Here is a 14,427-nt window from a genome sequence, read left to right on the forward strand (position 1 = left end):
ATAAACAATAATATCATAAAAAAAATAACCTGTGGCCACAGGACGTAGAGACACATACATTATATCATATGTTATACTTATACTGTAACACATCAAACTCCAGGTGACATATCATGGGATATTGCTGGGAATAGCAGTCTCTCGTGTTTAAAAAGTCTTTTAAAAGCAAAACTGCTTATAAGAAAGCCAAATGGAATGGTTAATAAGCAAAGTCACTGTTAGTAAATAGCCATATAAATAGCCATATAAATAGCCATATAAATAGCAGCAAACTACATTGGTTAATGCAAAGGCAACATTCACTGATTAGTAAGCAGCCATATGGAATTAGTCTCATGCAGTCACATATATATATGTTGTATGGTTACTCACACCCCCTTCGTGGGAACAACCAGATGATTACATGTGAGTATCCAAATATTCCAGATAGTGGTGTAATATATGCCGGCTCTCTGTGCCTCTATAACCAGTGTTGATGGAGCTGAAGCCGTAGGGAGCCGTAGTGTACACCACCTATTACTGAATAGAAGTGACCAGATGTCGCATCACTGGACGGCCGCTAGTGGCTGTCAGATGTTGTCTTTGCTGCTTCGTTTCCACTGTGCCTGGTGCGGGATGCAGGGGGCATCTGATGTACGGCTACCTTGTTGCTATTCCAACAGCATGCCACTGTGCCTGGTGCGGGATGCAGGGGGCATCTGATGTACGGCTACCTTGCTGCTATTCCCACAGCATGCCACTGTGCCTGGTGCGGGATGCAGGGGGCATCTGATGTACAGCTACCTTGCTGCTATTCCCACGGCATGCCACTGTGCCTGGTGCGGGATGCAGGGGGCATCTGATGTACGGCTACCTTGCTGCTATTCCCACAGCATGCCACTGTGCCTGGTGCGGGATGCAGGGGGCATCTGATGTACGGCTACCTTGCTGCTATTCCCACAGCATGCCACTGTGCCTGGTGCGGGATGCAGGGGGCATCTGATGTACGGCTACCTTGCTGCTATTCCCACGGCATGCCACTGTGCCTGGTGCGGGATCCAGGGGGCATCTGATGTACGGCTACCCTGCTGCTATTCCCACAGCATGCCACTGGGGATGTGAACTAATTTATTATTTTTATTAAAACGCATTTGTTTTTTAAGCCTTTTTCCCTTCCACTTAAATAAGCTGTTGGTGAGATCAGAATTTCTTGTGACACTGACCCCATGTGATCAGCCAGAGCCAATACGCTTGAGAGCTGACTGTCTAATGATGTCACTGGCTGTTTCTCAGTGGTCATGCTCCTACCAGTACATGGGTTTTTGTCACCCTCATTCATACTCATCTGCCCAGAAAAAGGGATAACTTCATGTAAAATGGTGAATATAGCTGGAAGGATGCAGATGTATTACGTAGTAATGTAGGCGCAGTCTGTGCGGTTATCGCTGCTGATCTGCTCCAAGCCTATAGTTTGGGAGGGGAAAGAGAAGCTGGAATGAGCTAATTGCCGTCACTAATGTGCAGTAAAACTCTCATCCTCCTCTTATGTCTTCCAGGAGATAAATGGAAGCGCAGAACTGCTGGAAATCATGAAAAAACGTCAAGAGAAAATTAACGCCGCTGCCAGCGATTCTGGGGTTGAGTCTTTTGATGAAGGAAATAATCGCTGATTATTTATTTATTTTTTATAAATAAGTTTCAGGAAGATTTAATATTTCATTAATTCGCCAAATTTTATTTCAGAGCTTTTTTTCTGCCTTTCTCAGCATTCTGTCTGTATTGTAGGTTTGATCCTGATATTGACTATTCCTATTGCTTTGTACACACCTGGATCAAATACAGCATTTGGGATAAATGGAAAATCCTTAAATAAAGGCTGAAGTGGGGGAAAGCTCAGGTCAGGGCGATTTCTGTGCATTACCTCTTCCTGCCCCAGTATTAAGTGTTCTGGTGAGGTGACGCCCAGGACTGTGTCTGTTACTCTCTGTAATCGCAGGAACTGGATTCTTATATGTTGGCTTTCACGTTTGCTAACTGCCAATCATATAGATTGTTACATGGATGCATTTCTGATAGATTTGTCTTCAATAAATAAAAGTTTAGTAACTTAATGTGGAAGTAATAAACATGGATAAATTATTTTACAGAGGATCTTGGAAATGACCAGTAAAGTGTTTTTACAGAAATGATTTCTATATGTTCTGACTCTTGTGTTACCACGTCTAAATTTCACTCACAAGGTAATCATTTCCTATTTAGTCATATGTTTGTGTGATATGCTATAAGGACCTACATTATAATATGCCTCTGAAAGATAATTATGCTATTTAACATTATACATGATTTAGTGTTCATCTAGGATTTTTAGGGCAATTTTGGATGTATACCTAAAGCTAATGTATACATCAGTAATATAACATTAATGCAATCAATGTGACATTATACAGTATGTGCGGTAATATAATCCCCTCAATTTGTTATGCCACACATAGTGCCCAAATTCATATATTGCCACACAATATTGGCAATTCACATTATGGCACAGCATTGCCACTTAAACACATTATGTCACACACTAGTGACCCTTGTACACATTATGCCACACAGTAGTGCCCCTTGAACATATTATACCACACAGTTATGCCCCTTGTTCACATTATGCTATACAACAGTGCCCCTTATATGCATTATGCCACACAGTAGTGCCCTTATTTGCATTATGCCACACAGTAGACTCCCTTATTCACTTTATGCCACACAGGTGGTGGCTCTCATTCACATTATGCCATTGTTGCCACAGTTCATGTTATGCCACACAATAGTGCCCACATTTCACATTATGCCACACAGTAGTGTCCACAGTTCATTATGCCACACAGTAGTGCCCCTTTCACTTTTCACTTCAAAGGCTTCCCTTTGTTTCCCCTACTCCTGCTCTGCTCTTCCTGTCTGGCTGGCATCTCAGCTGATCGCACAAATAAGCTGACCGGAGATCACAGAAGAAGCCCATCGATCCATGGGTGCAGCATGCTGGTATGTTATAATATAAAATAAAACTATTTTCATTCTCTGTGATCAGCCTGTGGTCTATTCAGATACACAGGCTGATCACAGAAGTTGGCTCTGGGTGCAAGGGCATTGAGGCCGTCACATGCACAGACACATTCTCAGGGTATTTTTTGTGAAAAAATACTGATAAGTGTGTATAAGAGTTTTGCCGAGACAGAGCTTTCGGTGGTGCCATGCTCCACCTCCACGGAAGTGCAAGGTGCATATCGCCACTTGCAAACAAGGGCATATTTGAATATTTACAAAATGGGCGTTGTGTGGCACCCCGCAAAAATAGACTAGCATGAACACTGATTATTAAAATGATAGTAATAGGGATTCCTACTGCTTTGGTTAAAGTTATGGATAAAATCGCCAGTCAGAGAGGGCAGCTCTAGACTGTAAGCTCCTCTCTACCCTATGGGGTTTATTTACTAAATAGCTGCGTTTTATACCTGTAGAATTTAAAACAAAAATACACAGCAGGATACACCTGGTTTTACACTTAATAGTGCTGCGGTTTTAAAGTCTGCTCGTAAAAACGCTGATAATCGGTGGCTTTGAAAAGACGCCGTTTATACCCCTTTCACACAGAAATTGTTAAAAATCCCAGCTTTTACCCGGCATTTGAGTCTTTTTGCTGGTTTTAGCCTGACCCCCCTTTCACACAGAAAACAAAATTACCGGGTAATGCACTTTTACCCGGTAATTGGCTGATCAACACGGGTATTTTTTCTGTGTGAAAAGGTCAACCTGGGTCAAAATTGCAGAGTCTCCAACCCTGGTAAAAACCAGGGTTGAAGTCCCGGGAATTATATCGTGCTTTACCCGGTAATTTAGTTTTCTGCGTGAAAGGGGGTATTCGTGAACAAACACATGTCTATCTACATTGTTTTCCTGTTATATCCTACACTGAAATCTTTGTGTGACCAAGGTGTAGATTGTTATTTATACACATACAAGTTGTACTTTGTGCTACCCGTATTTGTATATCTCATATTTGTATATCTCATATTGCACTATACATATGCTTAATTGTATTTATTATTATACTTCTGTGTATTTCATGTATTATTTACATTGTGTCACAAACTCACAGATGGATAGTGGATACTTGTCTGTACTTTGGGATTGAATAGACCCAGTACAGAGGTACGGAGTCTAACACGCCGGCGGTATTCACCAGGGACCCCCGCAAGGAGGTTTGGACTTAGCTGCGACCGACACTCAGGTTACGGCCCTCTGACTAGGTTCCCTAGTACAGGTGCTGGTGTACACTGGAGAGCAGTGAAATACATTGTAAGGTACAGTATACAAACCTTGGTTAACAAGCCGGGTCAGAACCAGACGGATGATATGGTACCAAGGATCAGATGAAAACAGGTCAGGTATGAAGCCAAGGTCAGGAACGAGAAGTAGCAATCACTAGAAGTGGGAGCACTGGAGTAAGGTTTGGGAGCCTATGTTCTGGCAAGGGAGTACTCCCAGGGACTTCCATCATAGGAGGAGTTTTCATTGGACGTCCAGGTGAGCTCCTATTTTGGTGCACTTGGCCCTTTAAATCCTGCACAGAGCTGCCTGTGCAGGCCAGCAGGAAACCACGTGCTGCAGCCGAGGAAGAGGGAGAATGCCGACGACCCTGCAGCAGATGTAGTCAGTTGTACTAGTACTACTACTGTAGTTACTGCTGTAGGTGCTGAGAATCTCCCGCCCGCTGCCATGCCAGAGTCCCTGGAGACAAGCGCTTCCGGACCTGGTAAGCAGATGCTGAGATCTGGCTCGCTGTGACATTACCCCCTCCTCTAGGGGTGGGCACCGAACGCCCCACAAATGGCTTGTTAGGGAACTTCTGGTGAAATTTCCAGGGGAGTTGAGCATGAATATCCGAGGCCTTTACCCAACAACATTCTTCAGGACCATATCCATTCCAGTCTACTAGGGAGCGAACTGAGCCTTGAGAAGTTCTTGAGTCCAGAATTTGTTTTACCTCATATTCCTCTTTGCAACCCTCCTTCGGCTACTCTAGTAGACTGCAAAGTGTTGAATACTGGTTGATAACCAGGGGTTTGAGGAGGGAGACGTGGAACACATTAGGTATCTTGAGTGCTTCAGACAGTATGCCACTGGATCAATTACATGAAGGACCTGGAAGGGACCAATGAATCTGGGAACAAACGTCATGGTAGGTACCCTCAGGCACAGATGCTTAGTTGATAACCAAACTTTACCAGGCTTCAAAAAGGAACCTTCTTTCTCCCTTTATCTGCAAAATTTTTGTACTGTGACAAAGCTTTGCATAGGTTCTTCTTCACCTCTCTCCAGATTTTGAGGAGTTGGTCCATGGTACCAAAAAACAGCTGGAGGTGATATCGACTGGCAACTGTGGTAACGCAGGATGCAGACTGTAGTGAATGAAGAACAATGACCAGACGTCTCATGGAACAGATTATTGTGGGTGAATTCGACTCATGGTAACACGGAAACCCAGTCTTGATTGTCCGAAACGTAAATCCAATTAAATGATTAATTTGCTCCGTCTCTCCATTACTTTGAGGGTGATAGGTTGAAGAGAAACTCAGGCTGACACCAAAGTATTTACATAACGCTCTCCAGAATTTAGAGAGGAACTGTACCTCTTGATCAGAAACAAATTCCTTAGGGAATCCAAGCTACCTGAGTATTTCTTTTATAAATGCTTCTGCCAACTTTGGAGCTGATGGTAGGCCCTTTAACGGAGAAAAGTGACCTACTTTGGAAAATCCATCCACCACCTCCCAGATAGTATTAAAGCCTTGCCAGGACGGCAGTTCCATAGTAAAGTCCAAGGAGATGTGGGTCCAAGGACGATTGGGTATCAGTAATGAAAGCATGGAACCAGAGAATGTGGTGTAAGCTTGTGTTGGGCGCAGATACAACAAGATGCCACAAAGTCTTTGACATCTGGACGAACAGTTGGCCACCAGTAATCCCTGAGGATTAGCTCCAAAATTCTTTTCACCCCAGTGTGACTGGTGAAATGTGATGAATGCGCCCATTGAAGTAGCTTTGCATGAAGTCCTACAAATGTTTTCACTGAAGGAATCTTGACCTTGTTGGTTACAGCTACAAAGCAAGCAGGGTTCAGAATGGGCTTATGCTCTTGAACATTGTCCCCTCTGCAGAATTGAATGCCCTAGATAAGTCATCAGCCTTAATGTTTTTGCTAACTGGGAGGTAGGTGATAACCTGATTACATTGATCGGAAAATAATGACCATCTGGATTGATGGTAATTCAAACAATGAGCTGTTTTGAGGTATGTTAGATTCCTTTGGTCGGTGTAAACTGTAAAATTTTGCCCCTCCAGTAGGCATCACCATTCCTGCAGGGCTAACTTGATGGCTAGTAACTCTTTATCACCGACAGCATAATTATTTTCTTTGTGGTAGAAGAAGCCATAGGCGTACCATTTCCCTTCTTCATCTTTTTAAGTAAAAGTACCGCCCCAACTCCAACTGTAGAGGCATCAACCTCCAGAAAGAAGGGTTGGGCACAATTGGGTTGTCTCAAAATAGGTGCTGAGATGAAACTGTGATTTAGCTGAGAGAACGCTTTTTCCACCACCGGAGCCCACACTTTGGTTTCTCTGCCTTTCTTGGTGACTGCGGTGATGGGAGCCACAAAAGAGGAATAGTTCCAGATAAACTGACAGTAGAAATTGTAGAACCCCAGGAAGCATTGTATCGCCTTCAATCTAGTTTGTTGAGGCCACTTGACAATAGCAGGGAGTTTCTCTGGGTCCATCAGGAGATCAGCACCCGAAATAATGTATCCGATGAACACCAGTTCCTTTTGCTTGAATAAACAGTTCTCTAATTTGCAGTAGAGCTGATTAACTTGGTGTTGAGACAGCGCTTGGCATGCATGCTTGCAATGACTTGCCACATCCTCAGAAAATATCAAGATGTCTTTCAAGGACACTACCAACTTCTGTCTCCGAAGATGTTATTCATGTACTTTTGGAAAACAGTGGGTGCGTTGCCTAATCCAAAAGGCATGACCAGGTACTCATAGTGACCATCACGAGTATTGAAGGCAGTCTTCCACTCGTCCTCCGACCAGATCCTAATTAGTTAGTAAGTTCCACGCAGATCTAATGTAGAAAAAATCATTACTCCTTTTATTCGATCAAAGAGTTCAGAGATCAGCGGTAGAGGTATTAGACTTCCATCTTTTTTTTATTTTTTTTTATAACGACGAATATACCGCGGGTGACTTGGACTCTCTAATGAACCCATGATATAAGTTCTCCATGATGAATTCAGTCCCCGCCTGGGTTTAGGGAATACTCTACCATGAAGAGGCATTATCACAGGTAACAGATCAATAGAGCAGTCCCATTCCCTGGCTAGTAACATCTCAGGGGCTATCATGCTGAACACATCTGTGAAGGACCAATACGGAACTGGCAGAGAGTCATCTGGAGAGAGAGTCGAATTTTGAATGACTCGATGTGGATGTTTGATTGTTGCCAAACATCTGAGATGGCACTGAGAACCCCACGACAAAATTTGGGGTTCATTCCAGTTTATGTGGAACCACAGAAGTCCCAGGATAATAGGACTTTCAGCTGATGGATGTATATAGAAGGAAGTTAACTCCCTATGAAGAGCACTAACTTGCATGGCAACTTCTGTAGTCTGAGAGCAGATGGTAGCCATAGGGAGTTTGTTTCCCATCCCCTCCAATGATGAGAAATTTGCAGAGGCACGCTAGGAATTTCTAGCTCTTGGACTTTCTTGGCTGTGATGAAGTTCCTATCGGTGTCGGAATCCAAATAGGCCTTGAGAGTTTGAGGATTTCTCGAGTAGCGCGGTCACATCGAGTGGGAACTAGTTACAGAGAATTTTTTTCTGGATTCAGTATGATTTACCGCCAGTCGCATGGTCATCCCGATCGTCGAAAGGTAAGTATTGACTAACCTATTCTACCCCCCCTTAGGGGTGCCTAACCCTAATCCCCCCTCTGAGTGCTTAAACCTAACCTCCCCTTTCCCACTGCCTAAACCTAAGTCCCCTGGGGGGGGAGGGTGCCTAACCCTAACCTTACCTTTCCCTAGCCTAAACCTAACCTCCCCCTCCCACGGCTGTCTGCGCCTAGCTTACCTTCGATCGGTAAGCCGGGTGTTAGGCTCCCGGCATAGGGAAAATGACAGGCATCGGGATTTCGATGCCTGTCATTTAACCCTTGCCGGGATTAGACAGTTGGGAAGCTGAAAGTCGTGATTCCGTCCATCGGCTTCCCAAATGCTTCCCTTTTTTCTGGGGTGTGCTGAAATGCACCTATTCTGACCAACCTTTTGATCAGTTAGGCCCTCTAGTTTCCCGGGCATTTAGGACAGCCAGTAAGAAGGTGACCTGATTCACCACAGTACAGGCATAGCTTATTTTTGAACCTACTTTCCCTTTCTGCAGGAGGGAGACATGACTTCCCGTCCTGCATGGGTTCTTCAGGAGGATCAACTGGAGCCATGAAACGAGGAGCGAATTTGAAGCTGAAGCGCCGTGACTGTTCCTTCTCCCATGCCCTTTCTCTATATCAGGTCATCATGCCGGCGGTATTCACCAGGGCCCCCCTCAAGGATATTTGGACTGAGCTGCGTCCGACACACAGGTCACGGCCCTCTGACTTTGTGTCCTAGGTCAGGTGTTGGTGTACACTGGAGTGCAGTGAAGTACATCAAACCTTAGTTGATAAACCGGTTCAGAACCAGACTGACAATATGGTACCAAGGATCAGATGGAAACAGGTCAGGAATGAAGTAGCAATCACTAGAAGTGGGAATGCTGGTGTAAGGTTTGGGAGCCTATACTATGACAAGGGAGTACTCCCAGGAACTTTCTTAATAGGAGTTTCCATTGGGTGCCCAGGTGAGCTCCTATATTGGCGTAGATAGTGTTTGTCCTAATTTGGCGTGCCTGGCCCTTTAAATCCTGCACAGAGCGGCACACGTCCTTATGGGAGTCGCCTGTGCAGACCAGCAGGAAACAGTATGCTGCAGCCGGGGGAGTGGGAGAACACCGGTGACCCCGTGACTCGCAGTGGGCGCGGAGAAACTCCCGCCCACTGCCTTGCCAGAGTCCTTGGAGTCCAGCGCCAGCGGAACCAGTTAGTGGATTCTGGGATCCGGTGCTGTGGGTTACTGTGATTCCTCACTCGCGTGTCATGACTGTATGCATGCTGTGCGCCCTGGGCAAACTGTGCTCATGATACTATGGGCAGGATTCAATTGTCTCGCTCCCCTACGTATCCAATTCAATTGATGCTCCTGTAGGGTGCGATCAGCTGCCGGTACACCATTTCAGCTCATACCCCCTGACGATGAGCGAAAAGTGACCTGTTTGGATGCCCAAACGGCACTTTTCGCGAACTAAAACAATTTAATACCACCCTATGTGTAATAGCCCAGCCGTGACCCTGATGTGAATTATTATAATTCTCCCAAAATGTCTATTTCATGAATATCTGTTTAGTATGATTTGCTAGTTTCAAAACTGTCTGCATTGCGTAAACTACCTTAACTTAACTAGGTGTTAAGTTAAGGCGCACACAGGCTCCCTTGGGCGTTAATACACCCTTAGTTTGATCCCCCTTAACTTCCATCATTTATGTGTTTAAAAAAAAAAAAAAAAAAAAGTTATATTCAGTGGGTGCGCGTGCTGATAAAATCGGCATGGTCACATGGCACAAAGGGGCGTGGTCACTGGTAAATGGGGCGTGGTCACATGACATCACCATTTCTTGTCACTCTGGAAACATTCCTTTCCATTCTATATGCACCTTAATGCCCCAAGTAGTAGTGCCCCTTATACAGTGCCGCTAGTAGTGGTCACCCCTATGCAGTGCTCCAGTAGTGGTCCCACCTATGCCATGCTCCCAGTAGTGCCCCTTATACAGAGACCCTAGTAGTGGACCCCCCCCTATGCAGTGCCGCTTATACAGTGCCCCAGTAGTGGGCCCCTCTCTGCAGTGCTCCTTATATTGTGCCCCGAGTAGTGTACCCTTATACAGTGCCCTCAGTAATGCGCGCTTATAGAGTTCCTTATGCAATGCCCCTAGTCGTGGTCCTTCCTATGCAGTGCCCCTTATATAGTACCCCCAGTAGTCCCACCTATGCAGTTCCACCAGTTGTGGTCCCCTATGTAGTGCCCTTTATATAATGCCCCCAGTAGTAGTCCTCCTATCCCCCCCCCCAATGCAGTGCCCCTACCCGGCGGCGGTGTTTTATGTTTTACTGTGTAGTTCGGACACTACACTGACCAGTGCCCTGCCCGGCAGTGCCCCCTGTGCCGCTGGTCCGATTGCATCCAGGGCATGACTCCTCTTTGCGCTCTCCACCACCCCCCCCTGTTACGCCACTGGTTGTAGTAACCTAGGCCCAGTACCCACCACTGCCCCTAGACAGGTGCCTACATTGCATGATGGAAAGGTAGTTAAAATCCAGACAAACGTTCTACGGACAACCATAAAATAGCTGTCTATGCGGATTATAATGTGCTGCCTATCACACAGACCCCGAGTCCCCCTGGAGCTATCTGACAATCAGCGTTCCTCTGTAGTATTTAATTTCCAAATAAATGTGACCTAGACTGAGATATTGGACTCTTTCACACATGACACTTAGGGGTAGATTTACTAATGCTTCTAAAACAGACAAGTGGTGATGTTGCCCATAGCAACCAATCAGATTCTAGTTATTTCTCTTTTGCAGTCTAGAAAATGATACACAGAATCTAATTGGTTGCTATGGGCAACATCAGCACTTGTCTGTTTTAGAAGCCTTAGTAAATAATAATATACCCCTTAAACATTTACTGGAACATAGGGGCATATTCAATAAACCCCACGGCTAATTGTTGCGTTGGCGGGATTCAATTAGCGGGGATTCCACGCGCGGGTGTCCCTGAGACCCCGCGCGCGAGTCCCCGCTGTATGACTTTACCTCGCACCTCATGTAGGTGCGAGGTAAAATCAGCGTGAGGCTGCCCTATTCGGCCTCACGCGAGCGGGTAAAACACACTGATTCCGCAGTTCTCGCGGAATCAGTGTGTTCTCGCGCGAGAGTCCCGGTGTAATGACGAGGGGATATAGCTATTTTAATTGAGGAGTAGATTGGGGGTAGTCTAGACCCAGAAATGAGTGTGAATAAAAGGGGGGGGGGGGATTTATTAAAGGGCCTGTTTGCTGGAATTTTGTCCTCCAAGCCGCCAACTTACAATTCAGTCATTTGGAGAGAAAAAACGCGGTTGACGTGCGGCAAACCACAATAAAGTACTGTATGTGGCCAATCAGCAGAGGAGGAGGCTGAATACATTTATCAGGAATGAAATCATTATGTATCAAATAAGAGGACAAAAAAACATGAATTATTTTCTTATTAGGGAATTATTACTTAATATATTAGGGCTCCTAATTAATGTTGTTTAGATTAGTTAAAGCAATATTATTGTATCAAGTTGGAAATTTTTATTTATTTCTCATGGGTCAAAAAATTATTTCTGATGGGGAAACAATTGCGATTTTAGGATGTCTGCACCATTTAGAGTGGCAAAAAATAATAATTGTTGCCCCCATCATATTTTGGCCCAATTAACAAAAGTTCTGAGAATGACACAAGTATTGGTTTTCACAAAGTTTGCTGCTTCAGTGTTATTAGACTTTTTTGTCCGATGTTACTATGGTATACTGAGGTAACATTACATAAGTGTCAGATGTTACTATGGTATACTGAGGTAACATTACAGCATTACATAAGTGTCAGATGTTACTATGGTATACTGAGGTAACATTACAGCATTACATAAGTGTCAGATGTTACTATGGTATACTGAGGTAACATTACAGCATGACATAAGGGTCAGATGTTACTATGGTATACTGAGGTAACATTACAGCATGACATAAGGGTCAGATGTTACTATGGTATACTGAGGTAACATTACAGCATTACATAAGTGTCAGATGTTACTATGGTATACTGAGGTAACATTACAGCATTACATAAGTGTCAGATGTTACTATGGTATACTGAGGTAACTTTACATAAGTGTCAGATGTTACTATGGTATACTGAGGCAACATCACAGAATTACATAAGTGTCAGATGTTACTATGGTATACTGAGGTAACATTACAGCATTACATAAGTGTCAGATGTTACTATGGGATACTGAAGTGACATTACAACATTTCATATGTGTCAAAGGCTTTTATTGACAATTACATAAAGTTTATGCAAAGAGTGAATATTTGCAGTTTTGACCCTTCTTTTTCAAGACCTCTGCAATTGGCCCTGGCATGCTGTCACTCACCTTCTGGGCCACATACTGACTGATGGCCGCCCATTCTTGTCTAATCAATGCTTGGAGTTTGTCAGAATTTGTGGGTTTTTGTTTGTCCATCCGCCTCTTGAAGATTTACCACAAGTTCTCAATGGGATTAAGGTCTGGGGAATTTCCTGGCCATGGACCAAAATTTTTAAGTTTTGTTACCCGAGTCACTTAGTTATCACTTTTGCCTTATGGCAAGGTGCTCCATCATGCTGGAAAAGGCATTGTTCCTCACCAAACTGTTCTTGGATGGTTGGGAGAAGTTGCTCTTGGAGGATGTTTTGGTACCATTCTTTATTCATGGCTGTGTTCTTAGGCAAAATTGTGAGTGAGCCCACTCCCTTGGTGGAGAAGCAACCCCACACATGATTGGTCTCAGGATGCTTTACTGTTGGCATGACACAGGACGAAGACTTTTGGAAGATGGCCTGGTGTCAAGAAGGGTAGCAAAGAAGCCACTTCTCTCCAGGAAAAACATCAGGGACAGACTGATATTCTGCAAAAGGTACAGGGATTGGACTGCTGAGGACTAGGGTAAAGTTATTTTCTCTGATGAAACCCTTTTCAGATTGTTTGGGGCATCTGGAAATATGATCTGTGTCCTGTGTCATGCCAACAGTAACGCATCCTGAGACCATTCATGTGTGGGGTTGCTTCTCCACCAAGGGAGTGGGCTCACTCAGAATTTTGCCTAATAACACAGCCATGAATAAAGAATGGTACCATAACAGCCTCCAAGAGTAACTTCTCCCAACCATCCAAGAACAGTTTGGTGAGGAACAATGCCTTTTCCAGGATGATAGTTATCACGTTTGCCTCATGGCAAGGTGCTCAAAGTGCCATTGACACTTATGTCATGCTGTAATGTTACCTCAGTATACCATAGTAACATCTGACACTTATGTCATGCTGTAATGTTACCTCAGTATACCATAGTAACATCTGACAAAAAGGTCTAAAAACACTGAAGCAGCAAACTTTGAGAAAACCAATACTTGTCATTCTCAAAACTTTTGGCCATGGCTGTACATTGAACAGGATTGTAAGTTTAGTGAGGATAGGGTACTATGGCCCATATTCATATAGAGGTGAAAAGCCATGATCGGCGAAAAGTTTTCGCCGATGTGCAGTTTTCGCCTGTTTCCGAAGTATCTCTATTCAATTCCAGGACTTTTTGGCCTTGGTGAAAACTCCATAGGCAAAAGAGTTTCTCCACCCAAAGGCAGGAGAAAAGACGTACAAAATCCATATTTGGGGTACAAATATGGGAACTTGGTTCAGAACCCTTTGGACACCCTCCCTAATGACTAATTAGGCAAAAAAAAAATTATCTTAATTCACCCCCCAAAAAATGTCATTTTTGAGACAAAAAAAGTGTTGGTAAATGGGTCTAAAAGTACTGCGACAGGTATTATGGGGGGCTGTATGGATGGGACAGGTGTTTGGGGGGTTGTATGGATGAGACAGGTATTTTTAGGATTGCAGGAGGTTTTTAAAAAAAACTTTTTAATCTGTACTTTATAGTTACAAAAATATACTAGTACCCATTTTAATGTACTTCCAATTCAACTACAGCAATTATTTTTTCCCAAAAGAGATTGCTTTCCGCCATTTTTCCACACTTATGCATATAACAGCCCTTTGACTAATTACTTGTATTAGGGTTATTAATACACTTTTATATTGCTTGCCTGTGTCTGCTGTGCTTTTTAGGGGGTACAGACTGATTTCCTTTTTGCTGCATTCGCACATATGCATTTTCATCTATTTTGCAATTGAATAGGGCGAGAAGCGGGGACGCGCATTGTGAAAGCACACGAAAACTTTGCTTGAAAACAGGCGAAAACATTGCGCTATTCTTTGATCTCAGCTGTTTGCGGCTAATTCAATCTGGCCCTATATTGGTATGATATGATTGGATAGGCTGGGGCAGTGTGGTGGCAGATAGATAGAATCCAGAGATCGGTCAGGGCACAGCGATATGATTGGATAGGCTGGGGCTGTGTGGTGGCAGATAGAATCCAGAGATCGGT

General features: G+C 44.0%; 1 protein-coding gene across 3 annotated transcripts in view; it reads left to right on the forward strand.

The window, feature by feature from the left end:
• EPS8 (EGFR pathway substrate 8, signaling adaptor) overlaps positions 1 to 2,168 on the forward strand; it is a 247,660-nt gene extending 245,492 nt beyond the window's left edge. For all 3 annotated transcript variants that reach the window (XM_088461541.1, XM_088461543.1, XM_088461542.1), the window contains one exon: positions 1,536 to 2,168. In XM_088461541.1, the coding sequence (XP_088317667.1) occupies positions 1,536 to 1,649 (114 nt within the window). In that variant the 3' untranslated portion in view covers positions 1,650 to 2,168. The remainder of the gene's footprint in view (positions 1 to 1,535) is intronic.
• The last annotated feature ends 12,259 nt before the right edge of the window (positions 2,169 to 14,427 follow it).

Source organism: Taudactylus pleione, unplaced genomic scaffold (assembly GCF_031769625.1).
Source record: "Taudactylus pleione unplaced genomic scaffold, aTauple2 ptg001061l, whole genome shotgun sequence".
NCBI lineage: Eukaryota > Metazoa > Chordata > Amphibia > Anura > Myobatrachidae > Taudactylus > Taudactylus pleione.